Source organism: Pseudomassariella vexata, assembly GCF_002105095.1.
Source record: "Pseudomassariella vexata strain CBS 129021 chromosome Unknown BCR38scaffold_9, whole genome shotgun sequence".
Classification (NCBI taxonomy): Eukaryota; Fungi; Ascomycota; class Sordariomycetes; order Amphisphaeriales; family Pseudomassariaceae; genus Pseudomassariella; species Pseudomassariella vexata.
In genome coordinates this window covers 169,872-187,219 of record NW_024467964.1, presented here as the reverse complement: position 1 = coordinate 187,219, position 17,348 = coordinate 169,872, and the positions used below count along the sequence as shown (strand labels likewise).

Below are 17,348 nucleotides of genomic sequence, written 5' to 3'. Positions count from 1 at the left end.
AAACAATAATCCCGCCCTACAATTTCTTTATTATAGTCAACGAACGGCCTGTATCTTCTTCCCCACGTCGTATTCCCGTCCCACGGGATACCTTGGAGTATAATATAGAACGTTTCTATACGACTAACGCTTCTTACTAACCCTTTAATCAGAACTTATAATAGTTATATCGTGAAATAGGAGAGCTTAGTAGATACTATAACGAAGAGCTAGTCCTACACGATATTGATACGAAAAGGTAGGGGGACCCACTGGTTGGGTGAATCCCATTCAATTAGATACTATAACGTTGCGCACTACTGCATTATAGCATCCGAGGATTTGGCAGAAGCTATTCTGACCCCGGAACGCTCAACGCGCGCGCGCACAATTCTTCAGCCAGCGCGATACAACGAGCGGATTCCATCTACTATTATATCGGCTGTATTTGGCTTCAAAACTCATGGTTAAGCTTCTGAATACATCTATTATCTATGGTGTTGACATATACGTAAGTAGTTGAGTTTCGGTGTGAAAAGTGGGTCGAAATGTCTATTCCTGATGTTAATGGACTGGATCATCAATCATGTGACAATCGCGCGTGCTGTATGGCGATTGGATGACTTTAAGCGCCAAAGAGTTGCCCCAGCCGCACCAGACTGGTGGTCAGATCTTCCCCTCTTCACGTTGCATATGCAAGGTTGATATCAAACCTACTACGGGGGTAGTTGCGGCCCTAGAACGCTCAAACTCTCGAGACACCAAGCATAAGCAAACGAGTAAGATGGTTAGTTGGTGGTTATAACCGGCTATCGGTTAATAGCTAACACGGGGAGCATAGCCTTTACGACAACTCTTTCCGGACTCTCAGAGCTCTGCCGGCAAATCAGCCAAGGTCGAGTGCGTAAAACCCTTACTATTCCCTTCGCTAGATATCGGCTAACATATCCTAGTATTATTGCCGTCCATGGGCTGAATCCTCGAAGCAAGAAAGACGCCGACCATGCTTGTGTCAGGGTACGGCTAGGCCGAAGGCAATAGTACAGAGTGATGGGGAGTAACGGGCGTCCCTCCTACGTAATACCGGGTGGTCACTGGCGGTCTCAGGTAGGGGTGCCCACGGTGATGCATTGATCTCTGCCCTCTCTATCTTCCTTCGTCTCGACTCCTTACTTATAGCCAGCCGAGGTTCTCTCTCGGATTCTGGATGTTTGCTTCCGTATGTCTGTGTTCCTCCGACTTCGGCCAATATCTTGGACAGCGGCTCCTTATCTGCAACCAAGCGATTCCCTATCCGTTGCAAACGGCTTCAACGGCTCTCATTCGCCACAAGCGGCTCTCTAGCCGCCACAAACGGCTTCCTACCTGGTGGAAGCCGGCCCGCCTCGGATGACACTTGTGGCTCTGACAACTCCTTCCCTATCCTACTTCGAGATGGTCCTTATATAGATAGCTAGGCCGCCGCTTGGACCCGGCATAACAGCAGGGTCGGCGATGCCAAGGATCTTGACTCTCGTCATCCCAAAGCTTCACATAGATTGTAATCATGATTCGGGAGTCTTTTGTCCGAAACACCCCTCCGGCGGCCCGCCGGTGTCCTGCGTTCAGTGTCCTGACACCCACTGGTGCCTATGGCATTCTGTTCTCTGACAGCTTGGGACACCTGGCGCACGCCTTCCGGATCAAAAGGACGACTATGGCTCCGCGACGATCTCCCCGAACACGTCCCCGACTCACGAATCTTCCTCTACGAATATAACGCGACAGCGGTCTACGGAAAGGACCGGGATACGTTCGTGGGCAAGGCCAGTGAGCTTCTCGAGGCCATACATATCCAAAGGAAAAAAGACGAGTCCCGGCCTATCCTACTGTTCGGTCACAGTATGGGCGGATTGCTGATCAAGCAGGCGCTAGTTAATGCGCACAACAATCCAAGGTATACGCCTATCAAGGATGTGACCGTAGGGCTGGCCTTCTTTGCGACGCCACACAACGGTGGGAACTCAAAGCTGGTGAGCCTGGGCGGCATAGCAGCCAAAATAGCCACTACGGCGGGATTCCAGAAGGGCGACGACCTGCTAGAGACTTTGAAAACAGGGAGCATCTTCTCGGACATCTTACAGGAACACTTTAGACACCAGCTACTGAAATACCAAATTATCTCGTTCTGGGGTGCTCAAGACAGCGTGAGTAGTATCTAAGAGGTGATGCTCTGTTACTAATAATTATCAAAGGTTGTACCAACGGGCAGTGCACAGCTAGGATTGCCTGGGGATCGCGAGAACATTGTAAAGTTGAACGCCGATCATAGAGGCGTATGCAAGTTTGGCGATAATCAGACGGATCAAGATAATTTCGAGCTAGTGCGAAGCAATATCGAAGAAATATACCAGGCAGCACTCAATTACCGTGAGTTGAAAAACACCCTTTCTGCTATTGATAAAGAGGGGGGGACTGCAACGGATGAGGAAATGATGCGTGCACCTAGGGGGGAGGATGCTATAATGCGGCAGTGCGCAACGTTATAGTATCTAATTGAATGGGATTCACCTAACCAGTGGGTCCCCCTACCTTTTCGTATCAGGAAATATTGCACGCACGATTGGTCAACTTAAGAGGTCATGCTTGAAACGAGACTTAATACTGTTGTATTCAGCAGCTGTGCCTCAAGATATAATTTTAAGCGCTACAAGATATGAATTTATCTATGAAAATTTGCAGGCAAGGCTAACAAACTACAGCGCCTACCAAGTTCTCTAGGGTCCGAGCGACCAGCGCTGACGATAGTCGCAACCTAGAACGACCAGAAGTTCTGCCGATTCCGTCAGCAATCATACCCTTCAATCACGACGAAGACTTCGTTGAGCGACGAGAAATTTTCGATCGAGTCCACCAGAAGTGTGCTAGACCAGGTTCTCGGACCGCGCTCGTAGGCCTGGGCGAAGTTGGGTAAGTCTAAACGCGTCTAATGATTCATATAGCTGACAGACGGCTGCGAAGCAAATCGCAAATCGCTATCGAACACGCGTACCAAACCCGAATGCGATCGCCCGAAACGTGGGTGTTCTGGGTCCACGCGAGCAACAGAACACGTTTTGAGCAGAGCTTTCGAGATATTGCAAATTACGTCAAAATCTCTGGGCGGCAGAACCCGAAAGCCAATACTTTCCAGCTTGTACATGACTGGTTGCGTGACGAAAGGAAGGGGAAATGGGTCCTTATACTTGACAACCTCGATGACACCGGCTTCCTCCTCGAAAGCGCTAGTCCAGATCGAGAAACGGACGGCTTGGATAGTGGGAACTCAAAGCTGCTTGTGTCGTATCTTCCACAGTGCCCGAACGGGTCCATTCTTATAACGACCAGGGACAAAAATGCGGCGCTACAGCTCGTTGAACAGAGTAGCATCATCACAGTCGAACCGATGGATAGCGCGCATGCGCTAGCTCTCGTTCAGAAAAAGCTGGACACGCAAGAAAATAACGATGAACTTTCCGAGTTCGCCACCTCGCTCGAATTCATGCCGCTAGCTATCGTTCAAGCAACTGCTTATATCTCTCGAAGGTCGCCCCGTTGCTCGGTGCGACAGTATCTTGAAGAATTCCGGAAGAGTGATCGCAAGAAAACGAGTCTCCTTAATTACGAAGGTGGAGAACTCCGCCGAGATCGAGAGGCAAAAAATTACATTATTATCACATGGCAATTATCATTTGATCATATCCGTCGGATAAAACCGTCAGCAGCCGACTTATTATCACTTATGAGCTTTTTTGACCGGCAAGGGATTCCAGAGGCCCTACTCCGAAATTATAGCGGACCGGGAAACAACCAGCAACACCAAAATGAGAGTGATGATGATAGTGATGGAGTAGGAAAAATCGTTTATTATACTGTCATATGCAAGTCCGGAGACTATGAAGATAGTGTGTCTAAAGATCCGAGATATATTGGGCTTGTTCTGTGGCAACTGTACCACGCCGATTCCCCGATCACGTCACTAGACATGCTAATAATGCTTATACCCGCCTTAGTGGCCATGTTATTACTCTTTTGCCATCGTGTTCAACGTGACTCTCACGTACATCGTACTTGCAGTCATCCATTTCGGTAAATTTGTACTAGTTAGGCTCGTTACGCCAATTTAAAACTCTACTCTTCTGCCATTTGGGCCAAGAGAGTTCTCAATCCATGTAAGATTTGACACTCGATCATTTATATGCCTCCTTACTACGCTAAAATAACAAGTTAAAAGCTACTGGTGTAGAAACTATCACAAGCCGATCCAATGATGCTATCATGCCCATCAAAGTGACTATCCCGTCCTGAATGTAGTCCACTGTCTTCACACCACTTCCGGTACATATCAGCCACAATATCTGATTGCTGACTGTCGTGGGCACCTTCATCGAAAGCTGGTATAACTGGCTGATTACTCTCCGGTGTTGGATGCTGCGCCTGTGCACCGTCATCATGCCTCTGATTACCGGACACGGGGCTTGGCGACTCAAATGACACAGTCACAAAATCCGCTCCAGCCCCTTGGTCTTGGTCTTCGCGATCTTGCTGAACCCGTTGATCCAGCCATCAATCGTGGATGTCCTCCAGCGCGATACGCAGCACTCGGTTCCAGTAGCCCTGGGACCACCGCTCTTCTTCGGCTTCGGTCCAATGCTCATTGCTCCGCATATGTTGAAGGATAATGCCACTTCCGTGTCTCGCGTGGAACTCGCGAAAGTCGTTCATTTCCTCCGACAAGTCCGTGTTGAGATACGGCGAGGCCGGCGGTTCCAGCGTGGGAAAGACAATACGCCAGACAATAAACCACTGTTCCTCTTGGGTTGATCCTGCCGGTCCTCGCTTGCCCAGCCGTTGCACCTGGTCGCTGGAGATGCTGTCATCCGTGACCCTCGGACAGCGGAAGCACGATTGTTCTCGAACGTGTTCATCGCGCTCATCCCCTGTGTCGAATGTATGCTGGCATAGGGGACATCGAATCGGATTCGAGTGTCTGCGGTACAGGTGCTGCTTGACGCCTTTGACCAGTTTCAGGTCTTTTGTGAAACAGTCGGAATAGTTCCGTGGGTCTTTCTTCCAGAAGGGGCAGGCAAACAGTTGGCCCTTTCGGGTTGAAGTTCTTCTCTTCTTCAAACTGGTCTTTGCATTGGTCTCTTCGTCTCCAGATAAATCTCCATCTGTCTTATTCTGGAGGCGGCGTTTCAAATTGCGCCTCGACGAATCATGCGTCTCAGATGCCGGTCTTTGGCTGTTCTTAGCACCCTTTTCGGAAGATTTTCCAGACCCTGGGTTGTCAGATGGATTAAAATGGTCTTCTTTGTAACATCTGAATGCATGGATAAGCTTCGTCGCTGCCTCCTGAATCTCTGAGTATGCAGGGTCGTTCTCCTCTAGTAGTTCAAGTTCCTCGGAGTCGTCTGTCCCCGAAAATAGTTCATAGTCACTTGAATCATCCAAATCCTCACATTCTCCGTTCTTAACTGTTGGAGTATCCGATACATGCTGCTCAAAATCCACTTCAATCGATGTTCTGGGAGTGGAGGACCAAGAAGCCAGTGGCTCCCGAGAGTGAATCGAGTCGGCGTACCCTCCGTACATGGAACTACCACTGCTGACCGTGGGCGCATAGATCCCGGTAGACATGAACTTTGCGAAGCTCTTCGATAGCCTTTTGATTCTGCTGATACGATGCGACAGTACCAATGAACCTGGCTGGCCTCAAAATGCGGATGGTTCAGGCAAACCTACAAGTAAACGCCAAGGAAAGCCTGCATATCCATCAGCTGGGGTTGGCGCTGACATTGGACGGCTGTGTTCTGTTCAGGGAACACTGGCGTCGACCCCTCATCAAATCTCAACATTATAGAGGAACTACTAAGCGAGGGCACAACTGTGCTCTCAGTTTCGGTGCTCTCGCCCATCATTTCCCGATGGGCCAAGAAGCGATACAAACACAGGTGATCATTTTGGTGCGACGATGTTTTCTAATGAAGGAACGTGTTGTGCTCTGAAGTAGCTTGAGGATAAGCTCGCGATGTCTAGTGAAAATGAGTTTATACAAGCGCATAGCGATGGTTTCTGCTCGATATATAATAAACTGTTTGACATTCTCAACACCAAGATGCCAACGACCATCGGACGAGCCTTTTACACATCTTCACATTTGAAGCTACTGTCCCTTCGAAACATGTCTCGTGTCAGTACCAACATTTTAATCGGCAGCGTCTCTGGGAAACATAGGTAACAAGAGCTTTGCCAACTTTGCGCACCAAATGCCTTATAATTGTATAGCTCAGACCGGACGAGTCCATCGGAAATGTTACAGAGATACCTATTGGCCGAACCTACAATCACCGAGAGGCTCTGTAATGAGTTGCCTATAGAAAATGAAAACAACATAAGCGGCCTCCTCGAAATGTGGGACATTCTCTGGGACAATTCGGTTCAAGTGGGAAACAAAGAAGATTAGCAGGATCTTCCAATATATGGTAGCTCCTGAAAGGGCTCCTAACAGTTTACTAGCCTCTGTATCACGTACGATAAACGCTTGGTGGTATGGGCAAATGTAATATATGAAATGTGCAGACAATAGCCGGTATGGATAGGGGCAAAAGCAACTTCTCAGTAAGCAACCATATTTTGTCAGTACCTCTGGTGACAAGATACAGACCTGATACACATTATCTATTTTCTGAAATACAATATGTAAATTTCGCACGAAAATAACTCCAATCCATACCATTTCACACTTGATAGACATTCAACCCTTAAAAGAATCATGGAGTCGTCCCGGTATCTCTATTGTGGAAAATGCATAATGCTAACAAGCTTGGTTCAAAACTGTTGTGAAACATATCTAGAGAAAACACCGCATACATCTTCAGGATTCAAGGCATCGTAAATGCAATGATCAATCTGTATTCGATCTTCAAATCTGCAGATGCTCAAGGTGAGTAGTTGTTATATTTGCGTAGGATGGGTCCCACTTTGACCTAATGATAGTGTCTGACGAAAAGGATTGGACTGCGCTGAAATGATTCGCGCCTGGGAGGCAGAAGGCGCCAAGCTACGAAGGGTCGACTTTTGAGGGACGCCACCCCTGCGAAAGTCGGTTACGCCTTACTTTGTCAGCCAAGTCGGGCCGGCTTTCTTTTGTTGTAAGCTCTTAGCCTGGTCATCTCATCTGTCGTTCACAACCAAAAGCGCTGCCCTGTTACCAGCGTCTAGGCCTAGGGCGCCGGATAGATAACAAGCACCTAGATGATCCGAGTGTGCGTTGCTTAATTTGCCTCTCTTCCACGTGGATTAACGCCAGATATATGGCTGTGTGGCTTCCGCAACTGTTAGCCAGGCTGAATGCCGGAAATTCCAGGGATTCTCCAAACCTGATAAAGGCCGAGTCAGACCGTCCGGATTCGGTGGTATGTCGGCGCATCAGGGTTAATTGGAAGTTTGGCTTGCTGTAATGTATGCTGTCAATCAGTCCTCAGATCTGCATACCGTGAATCTCGCGCCCACACCACCTTATAGAAAACGGAGTCCATGTAAGATCTTGGGCACGTTTTCAATATTAAGTCCGTCGCCTGAAGTCATAAGCAACTATAATTCCGGCTGGCATCACGACAAAACGGTGTCTCGTTCGCAGCATGGGAATCGGAACAGACACGAACGAAGCATCATGCGGTCGCCTCATTCACAGGCTTCCCTGTGGGATGAATTGTTGGCAGGCTCTTGGCTCCGTCGGTGACTCATGGTCATTACTCGGTCGCGAAATTTGCGCCGTAGTTGAGACTTTGCCAGGGAGCGAGAAACCAACGTGCAGCATCCATCTGGTCATATTGGGCGAGTCGAGGGAAACGGCTTCTGCCAAGGTGTTGTTCTGCTCCAAGGAATCACGTATACGAACCGCTGTCAAAGGCGCTTTCAAACAAAGTGATCGCACGAGTCATTGCTCATCGATTGGACTGCACTGCAGCTCGGAGACACCAGAACCCCTTGCTCAAGATGATTTTGTTTGGGACGGTCAGGGCGATAGTTCTTCGGCAAAAATGGAAAAAGGGGAGGTGTGGGCTCCCAAAGTCAGGCAAGAGGTTGGCAGGCGTCTTTACATACCCGTGTCTGGTGGCGGCCCCCCACGAGTTGCGACTGGTGGACCTATTCTTTTCGCAGGCTCCAAAGCCTACCAGACGACAGTGGGACATGTCCTTCATGACTCTCCAAAACTCCCCTTGATCAATTCCCATTTTTTCTCATTGGCTGATCTGGATCTGGAATCATCCGACTTCGAAGATGATAACGACACGACCAGTTATATCGCTCAAAGTACTTCTCATGAACTAGTTGGTGCGTCTGTTCGTACTGAGTTCGCGCATAGCTTGGAAAACAGGGATGAGAATGCATTTTCCACCGCGGCGATGGTACCGAGCAAGGACACATGGCCTATGAGTCTTGGAGATATTGTCCGAGTTGGGAAATTCGTTCCAAGAGGCGTCACTCAAGAACAAGGTTTGGATTACGCACTGGTGGAGTTGGAAAACTTCGAGGGAGAAGACAGAAACCTGGTATCCTATGGCCAACCTGGGAGCAATCGAATGGTCCGAGTGACTAAGCCTGGTGCCATCAACAACATTAGTAGCGATGCTCCCGTCATAGTGGCCACGGCCAGCGGCGGCGCGTTGGCCGGCAAACTATCCCCTTCACCCACTTGGATTAAACCAAAAGGCCAGAGCAGGTGTCAAGACATGTACTCGGTCATTTTGGAAGCCGGTCACTCCTTTCAGCCTGGGGATTGCGGTTCAACCGTCATCGGAAGGACAACTGGCGAGTTATTTGGACACATCGGCTTCGGGCACCAGGGAACTCAGATTGCTTACATTCTTCCCATGAATGCTATCCTCGAGAGTGTAGCCAGAACACTAAATTTGACCGTCTCTCTTGTCCCGCCGAAACAACTCTGCCAAACCATGAGCTCACCCAGGCGAACGACACCCAGTGGCCAGGGTGCGGGTCCTCACAAATTCACCGAATTTGGCTCACCGGAGTTTTATGAGAATCTGGACGGCAGGAAGATGCCCAAGAGAAACGTTCTTCGGGTCGCACGCGAAGCCGTCCAAGTCGGGACGAATATCAAGCTGCCACAGCTTCATCTAGACTTGCCCAAGAAAAAGACGAAGACCACTTTCGAGGTGCTCTTTTTCAACCTGCCACCAGAAATTCGAGACCAAATCATCAGGCTGCTGCCTTTTCGCTCTGCGATGAATCTTCGGCAGGTGTCGACCAAATGGCGCGCTGCTGTCTCCTCGAACGCATCCGCCATCTCCAAGCTATTCCTTGTTCGAAACCCTCTTCCGTCCCTTGCCCAAACGCTATACCCAAATTTGAACCAGGACATGCAGTATATTCAAGAGGTTGGCCATCGCCATGGCGTGGCGTCGAGGTTGGCGGCACACATAGCCAAATGGCTTAGTCAGGAGTTCTATCTACACAAGTCTAGGGAACAACAACATCACTTCCAGTCGACAAAGCGGCACATACAACAGCGTCTCGTCCCGTCACTTTTCGCGGCATTTCACTTTTTCGAGATGTATCCGAAGCATCTACTTCAGCATAACCGCTCGCATGAGCGGCATGACAGCCTTCTACGGCGCCACGATGTTGCAGAATTCCAGTTTGAGCGCGCAAGCATGGAATTTTATAGCAATGATATCTTACTACAGACGCACGAGATTTTTGACATAATAATCAATTTTGTGCGCCGGTTGCTTAGCCCGCCTTCGTACTACGGCTTCTGGGAGAGGTCGCTTCGTGGTTATCTGAAGAAAGCACCGCGAGATCAAGTGTATGCTGCGATACTCTGCCTAGGTGGTTTGGACGTCGTAGTTCAGCTTGCAAATATTTCAGATGTCATGCAGAGGAGATCAGCCGTGGATAGATTCTACGCTTCCCTGCCAAGGACCAAAAAGTCGACTCCAGCAGTACAGAGCACTTTCAGGGCAGAGGTATCAAGGCTATTCCATCACAAAGCAAAGCCAGCGGCGGGGTCCGATAAAACCGGCAGTATTGTGCCTATGAGAGGCTTAGGCGAGGACGACTTGCGGTTATTGCTACCGCTGTTGCCGGCACTGAACGATAGCTGGCATCATACAGCGGAGGCATTGTTGTTGGAGAAGATGGTTGTTGGTAGCAGGGGAGACATCAAGAATTATACACAGATGTTGACGGAGTTGATCCGGCCGGAAACAACACTGGCTGATATACTATACGATGGGCACCGCTTGTGGCATGCTTTATCACGCTATGAATTTGGTGATGCGGACGATGCTTAGAGCTAACTTGTCTTCGTTTGAGAGCTTGCCTTTCATACTCTTAGAATATCTTTCTAATTGTATTGACCCCCTTTTGCGCGCATCTGCATTTGCAAGTGAAACTGCATTGTTAATACCATAACCCCATTAGCGTTAAACCTTCAATCTCTTAACAACCAACATAGCAAACCATGCTTGAGCCACAGTTCGATCCAGACAATTCTAAGTAGCGTCTTACGTACGGTATATAATTTTATTATTAAAGCTATCGCTAGTCCGAGTCTTGTCACGTTTCTCGATTCTATATGGCGATATGATAAGTATTAGGTAAGTTAATATTAAATCCGTTATCATCTCAGCTTTCTAATTCGAGAGAGTGTCTCGGACGAGAAACCTAAGATTAGAACTGCCTTTATTTAAGTTCTTTAGTATTAAAAGTTTTGGAGAAACTTCAAGAAGAATAGAGTAGAATAGAAACGGCTGAGCTTGAGATGGCGTAACTTGGTCGAAGAGGGCGATTGAATTGGACTCCCTGTCTCGGTCAACCCGCGGAAACCCTAAGCAGTTCCCCGGCGATCTCGTCAGCTGTCACTCCACCACAACTTTAGGCTCAATAAAATCCTATGATTCCCAAAACCCTGTGATTCACTACGTCCTCTAATTCCTAAATCACAAGATCTCAGTCAGATTTGGAAGGTATTGTGAGAAGCTGGCGAAGTCAGAAGGGAGCCGTTTCTGGCTCTTTAGTGGCAGAATTTGGCACCGCGGTGTTATCCCACAGGTCAAGTCGCAGATAACGACTCCATGGTTGCCGCCGGGAAAAAGACCTCTATACATCTCGAAGTTTGTTAGGCGCATTACAGATACTAAACACAACCCCCATATTCATGTAGTACTCTGTGGTACCTGATGGCACCCTGTGCTCGCCCTGCTAAGCAGGGGCCGCTTTCGGGGCTGGTATGAGGATAATAGTCACCCTTTCCTATTAACAATATGCCTCTGTGCGGATCTTGTGCAGACATCAAATTAGACGACCTTCTTACCGCCACGGTGCGGCCTTTTAAAGCCACTTGGGCAGAATTGACGGATTCCATCGCTAAATGCGAGTTTTGCGCGCTATTCCTGGCTGAGTGCAAGCTCGACAGTCAGGTTCACGGTTCAAATGAAAGCCTCTACGTGGCAGGAAGTTGCAACATGGTACAAGAAAAATATGGGCAATATTCTATTCAAAATATCATCAACCTACACCTCTACGCGGGAGTCCCGAATGCTCTAGATACATCAGACCATTCTAACTCGGTTCGGGTTGGCAATGTACGAGACATGAAGGATCGCGGCTTGAGGCAATTCGGTAGCCTTCCAGTGACATGTGATAGAGGTATATACGCGTCGCGTAGTTATGAAATAAGACGAAAGAGATGGGCTAACTGTATCTGGTGTGGCAGATGCTCCATCCCAGACGGCTGATCGCATTCATAATCGCCTTGTTCATCCGGCCGATGATCCTGCCTGTGTGCGCCAGTGGCTTTCCACGTGCCTTTCTGATCATTCAGCATGTGCCACTGGTTTCGGGCGACAATATTCGGATGTACCGACCCGTCTTCTTGATATTGGCAATATTTCCGCAGGAATCCCACCATCCTTTGTTGAGACAAACGACACTATAGTCGACTACATCGCCTTGAGCCACAGATGGGGAGGGGTTAATATAACCCGAACAACCTCTGGGAACCTACGAAAACACAAAGAGGCTATCCCAACCGACACGTTGAATAACACGTTTCGGGACGCAATAGCCGTGACTGCAGCTCTCGGGTTTCGGTATATTTGCATTGACTCGCTCTGTATAATCCAGGACTCACGCGAAGATTGGGAACGAGAAGCTTCACGGATGGCACAGGTCTATCAGAACGCAATCTTAACAATATCTGCTGCCTGTGAGACTTCGGGTGATACCGGACTGTTTCAAACAAGGGAGACACCGACCATGGTCAATTTACCTCAATATGATGCTTTCAACGGCTCGGGAAGTCTAGCAGTCTATATTATCTCGAACCAATCTTTCACAAGCCCCATCGCCCTGGGTTCGTCCCGTTTCCGACATCTAGGACCATTTGATACGGAGGTGTCCAGCGGACCTCTTAATACCCGAGCTTGGACACTACAGGAACGGTATCTTTCTCGGCGCATTATTCACTTTGGATGCAAGCAGTTATTTTGGGAATGTCAAACCTCAACAGGTGAAGAAAGCTCGATCCGTGATCCCATGCCCCTAGACAGATTCGGCGCCACTGAGAAAGACCACACAAACGGCTTTCTGAAATGTCTCTCCAGTCAACCCCTTGTCGAAGAGACTCCGGGTTACGGTGGTAGTACCCATAGGTCCGCACCAACGTACGCAATTTGGTATAAACTTGTGTCCGACTATGGCGGGCGAGATTTAACCGTAGACACTGACAAACTTCCGGCGATATCGGGCATAACCCGTGTGTTTGCCTACTATTCGCAGGATGAATACCTGGCTGGCTTATGGCGGCGAGATATACCCACTGGACTGCTTTGGCATGCAAGTGAATGGGGTAAACCATTAAGACGACCCCGAGCGTACCGAGCTCCATCGTGGTCTTGGGCCTCGCGTGATGGTCCTGTTTTGATTGAAGCGGAATGGCGAGGTCAGGTTGAAATTAGTGACGTAGTAGCCTTCACTCAAACGGCGGGGTTTGATATGTACGGGGAGGTCAAAAGTGGCTACTTGAAGCTATCTGGCTACTTGGAGTGACTGATGCTAGGCTCAGTCATTGAGCAGGATGAACGGTCCGAGTTTGGCTGGATAAGGGCGAATATTCGGTTGATGGACTCTGATGGAGTTTTGCATGGAAATGGATGCTTGGATCAGTTTGAAGAAGTTCCATCGAGTCGCGAAATTTATTGTCTGATGATTATCCGGAATAATAATGGCTGGAGGTTTGAAGCCTTGACTATTGACACACTGGATTTCAGGGGTGACTGGGCCTGGTGTCTTATGTTGAAGAGGAAATCAGGTCAAGAGTACGAACGGGTCGGGCTTGCGCAAGTGCATCAAAGTATCTTTATCGGGAAGACTATCTATATCACCATCACGTAGAAGGCAGATAACTATATAATGCACTTAGGGAACAAAGCACACCTTCCTTACAAATCGCGTAAAGAGCTAAAGGTATATAGTACTTAATTGAGCAATAATGACTTTGACTTGTCAAGGTATAATGGGACTATACCTTTGACTAGTCATCGTCCAAAACATCCGTAGACACGGTGAGGCATGTCAATGTCCGTAGCTAGCATAAGGCCGCGGATCAAAAGGTGGCTTGCATGCGGGTTAGGCGACATGAACTGCAGACTTTGCAGATCAACGTCACAACGTCCAAACTATGGCTAGATCCCGCTAGTCACACAGATGAAGTTCACCGGGCTCCAATCTAATGGCTAAGATCCAGGACAGTGTTGCATATACATCCCAGTACGGAGCCGAGCAGATCATGGATCAAATCTCACCCGATGGTCAAGCGGTTCAACGAAGTACTGCGTAGTTCCCGACATGGCCCACTCTTATCAATAGAGCACCAGACGACTTTGATTCCTCACTCAAAACTGATTGACACTTGGGATCGAATGGAAACAGCAATCTGACTTATGTTGAACGGACTGAAAGTGTCTTCCTCTCTGAAGGATTTCCAGCCTGGTTTGCCCTTTTCTGCGCCATAAACCGAAAACAAGTCGATCAACCTTTGAATCTTGTAGTAGGTAAAACAGGATTCGGGGGATCAGACGGAAGTAGCCAAGGTGGACTTGGTAGTATTATGACTACTACTCGTAGATCACTACTTGCGAATCAACTACATTGGTCCTCTTCAGAACTATCTATACATATGTATTCATAATTATCTATTGTTACATTTAGTATAGACTGCTTGTATGTGATCATTTAGGAGCGGGAAAGACGCATGGAAAAGAGTGCTAAAAGGCAAAGTCTAAAAATAGAAAAACCTAAATTTTGTACAACAAATAAGCCTTTCTACATATGCTTATCTTTCACTAAGGGATAAGGTTCCTTAGTATAATACCTGTGTAAGGGTCGAGGGTGTTGTCCGTTGCAATTAGCCTAGCCTACTCTCCAAGTACAGTCAACAGCGTCCCGACATAAAGCAACTCCTTGGCGAACAAGTCAAGTCCAACGCAAACAAAGCAAATAGAATATGCCTTCTCCACTTATTTGCGAACATAAATCGCATGGCCTTATTTGCTTTGATTTGCTTGCATACGATGTCTATTAAAAGTCGAGATTTCCGGCCGGAAAGGGGTCCATCGCAATCGCTGAATCTTCGATTTGAAAGAGGGAGGATGCGGCTGCTAGTAGCTTAGAATATTGAAAAGTCAATAGATTTATACGATTCGGTTTGATGGGCAACCTTCAAAAGTTGAAGTTAATGAAGTCAGGGTAATTCGACGGCTCGAAAGAATACAGCCTTGATGAATTTACTAGATTTAAAAGTAATTAATAGTTTGAAAGAGTGAGGGCTAAGTAAGTTGGTGAATTAGCTATAAATCGAAGGTGTCAACAGGCACGAAATGCGATTAGAACACTGAGGGATCAAGTTTGGGTTATTAAACTATCATGTATAACCTAGACAATCTCCTCTCAGCCTCTCCTCCCATTATATCTACCCTAAGTCAATCCATTGATTCTCCACCTCTCTAGTTACCAAATATGGCCAGCTGGTTCTCATTCCACCAGCCTATCGCCTCAGCCCTATAGTCATCATCTTCCAGATAATTGCCCCCATCCTTTACACTAAACACCAAATTCTGCCCGACGTCTACGCCAGTCCCCTCGCTGTAAACCGGCCAAGCAGGTTCCACAGCCGCACCCTTGTTGGGGTCCAGCGCCGTGATGAAATTGATCCAGGCAGTGGACATGGTGAAGGCCAGGTCCTTGAAGGCCTGGGTCGTGTTGGCGAAGGGGTTGGTAGTGTAGCCGTCGCCGTTGAGGTTATAGAAGACGAAGGCGACCTAGAGGAATGTATTAGCTTGAAGGATTCCCTGAAGTGAGTAACCAGAAAGAAGCTGCGGGAGGCTCACCTCCTGAAAATGCGTAGCAGAATAAGACTCGTTAATCCCATTCACAGTGACATCAAATCGATAGCTCCACGATGGCAGCCCTGCCCTGTCCCAAGCAATACTACTCCGGCGGCGCGGATCGTGCATGAAATAATCACCATACAGCGCATTGATCCGGCGGTACTGCAAACCCAACTCGGCCGTATAAGTCAAGTTTGCCGTGATGACCTGGGGCCAAGATTCCAAAGATGGAATCCCCTCGCTCTGGATGTTGGGGTATAACGACATAATCTTTTCCACAATCTCATCGACCGTCTTGCCGGTTGAGAGTGTGACGTTTTCGTTGATTATGTCCCGCACAGCATACTCGAAATCAGCATCAGTGTTAATGACCGAACCATTTGGCCCGTGGCCCCTGCCAAATGCGGTGCCCTCGTCCGTGTTGGCGCCAATCAAGACAGGTATCTTAGGGAACTTGCCGTCTCTCAGCTGGTTGTACGGGTAGTCGGCGAAAAAGTCGTGGTCCAAGATCGGGGGCCAGGGGCCGAGTCCCGTGACATTAAGGACGTAGTTGATTTCCTCGAAAGGGGCATTTCGTAGACACGCGATGGATTCCTGGGTGCCTACGGTAGAAGCACATGAAGTATTGGTTAAGAGGGTGTCGAAGAGTTCCTGCTGAGCCGTCGTGGCGTTGAAGCCGCCGGCATAGCGAGGGACGAGGCCGCCGAAGCCGGATTGTCCGATTGCGCCGCGGAAGAGGCCATCGTCGCGACCTAGAGGCAATATGGTTAATATCTTAAGCGTAGGAGAGAAGACGGCATATAAGTGCCTTGCTTACCATTATAAGCCAAAACCTGAGCACTGACGCTCTCCGCTCCCGAGCTCTCACCAAAGATAGTCACTAGATCCGGCGAACCCCCAAATGACTGAATATTCTCATTTATCCAACGCAGCGCAAGGCGCTGGTCGCGGAATCCAATATTGGTCACCCCCTCAGCGAGGGCTTGGCTTCCGGGGAGGAATCCAAAGGCGGACAGGCGGTAGTTGAAGCTCACGGCGACGAGGGGCGTGCCTTGCTTGACGCTATTGTCTACGATGAAACTCAAATTGTAGCGCCTGTCGGCGGAACCGCCCATGTAGAGACCACCGCCGTGGATCCAGACTGCTACTGGGAGATCGGCGGTGTCTGAGATTCCGGCAGGGCGGACGACATTGATGTATAGACAGTCCTCTGAGAGATCATAGCCTACTTCGTCACCGCCGTAGCCGATACAATGTTTTGGGTAAGCGGTTGCTTCTTTGATGCCGTCCCAGGTTGAGTTAAGGTATTGGGAGTTACTAAAGCGAATTGGCTTCTAACAAATGTATTATACTTAGTATCATCCATCACCATAGATCGGAGAGAGTTGTGAAAGATTCGAAATTCTTGCAACTTACCCGAGCATACGGCATACCCAAGAAATAATCTTGATCATACTCCGAGCTGTATATCCCCGAGTACGTCCCGTTCTTCAGCGTCACGGTCGGCGCAGTAACAGGATGTGGCAACGTGCCATTGTCAGCCATGGGGGCAGCAACTACTATCGAAGCGCCAAGGCCGAAGCCAGTAGCTAGCAGCGAAAGAAGACGCATCGTGAAGACTGATCCAAAGGCAGCTGCTGTGAGCATGAGAACAAGAAGCTGGATTAAGTCTCTGGGAAGAAACAAGCTTCTTCTGCTTCTTCTTATTGTGCTTGTTTGACACCGTATTCCAACCCTCCCCTCACCTGAAGCCAAGACATCGTCCCCATTAATACCATTCATATTACCCCATCGCATCTCCCAGTTCTCCTCTTCCCTCCTTCTCCTAGTCACCGCTACCCACCAACCGAGCCCACGAGTTCGGCACCTTGCTGCCCCAGTTGCCGTCACCGGGGATAGGCGGTTCTTTGGGGGAAAAGGAAACAAGTTTAC

At 48.6% G+C, this 17,348-nt stretch overlaps 6 protein-coding genes across 6 annotated transcripts; 4 read left to right on the top strand and 2 right to left on the bottom strand.

Moving 5' to 3' along the window:
* Nucleotides 1–1,548: 1,548 nt before the first annotated feature.
* BCR38DRAFT_525152 (uncharacterized protein) lies at nt 1,549–2,536 on the top strand. Its single transcript, XM_040865311.1, has 2 exons — nt 1,549–2,165; nt 2,214–2,536. The coding sequence occupies exons 1-2, from the start codon at nt 1,611–1,613 to the stop codon at nt 2,505–2,507; spliced, it is 849 nt and encodes a 282-aa protein (XP_040713925.1). The 5' UTR covers nt 1,549–1,610; the 3' UTR covers nt 2,508–2,536.
* Nucleotides 2,537–2,773: 237 nt separating this feature from the next.
* BCR38DRAFT_346234 (P-loop containing nucleoside triphosphate hydrolase protein) lies at nt 2,774–4,090 on the top strand (the record flags this gene model as incomplete). The annotated part of the gene is made up of 2 exons (XM_040856243.1): nt 2,774–2,928; nt 2,980–4,090. Coding segments are annotated over 2 exons (1,266 nt in total), but the record flags the coding sequence as incomplete, so codon positions are not given.
* Nucleotides 4,091–4,701: 611 nt separating this feature from the next.
* BCR38DRAFT_303657 (uncharacterized protein) lies at nt 4,702–5,100 on the bottom strand (the record flags this gene model as incomplete). Its single annotated transcript, XM_040854585.1, has 1 exon — nt 4,702–5,100. A coding segment is annotated over one exon (399 nt), but the record flags the coding sequence as incomplete, so codon positions are not given.
* A 4,007-nt stretch (nt 5,101–9,107) lies between these two features.
* BCR38DRAFT_305195 (uncharacterized protein) lies at nt 9,108–10,223 on the top strand (the record flags this gene model as incomplete). The annotated part of the gene is made up of 1 exon (XM_040854607.1): nt 9,108–10,223. A coding segment is annotated over one exon (1,116 nt), but the record flags the coding sequence as incomplete, so codon positions are not given.
* A 1,068-nt stretch (nt 10,224–11,291) lies between these two features.
* Nucleotides 11,292–13,077, top strand: BCR38DRAFT_410535 (heterokaryon incompatibility protein-domain-containing protein; the record flags this gene model as incomplete). The annotated part of the gene is made up of 2 exons (XM_040858474.1): nt 11,292–11,676; nt 11,744–13,077. 2 exons carry the CDS (start codon nt 11,292–11,294, stop codon nt 13,075–13,077), a joined length of 1,719 nt encoding a protein of 572 aa, XP_040713921.1.
* A 1,955-nt stretch (nt 13,078–15,032) lies between these two features.
* Nucleotides 15,033–17,027, bottom strand: BCR38DRAFT_347189 (Alpha/Beta hydrolase protein; the record flags this gene model as incomplete). Its single annotated transcript, XM_040856320.1, has 4 exons — nt 15,033–15,347; nt 15,417–16,168; nt 16,234–16,750; nt 16,833–17,027. The coding sequence occupies 4 exons, from the start codon at nt 17,025–17,027 to the stop codon at nt 15,033–15,035; spliced, it is 1,779 nt and encodes a 592-aa protein (XP_040713920.1).
* Between the last annotated feature and the right edge of the window lie 321 nt (nt 17,028–17,348).

Bases quoted from the DNA above. Each gene is read 5' to 3' on its own strand.
- BCR38DRAFT_525152 (XM_040865311.1), top strand. From the start codon at position 1,611: ATGGCATTCTGTTCTCTGACAGCTTGGGACACCTGGCGCACGCCTTCC. The intron at 2,166-2,213 runs GTGAGTAGTATC...TAATTATCAAAG, and splicing joins TCTGGGGTGCTCAAGACAGC to GTTGTACCAACGGGCAGTGC.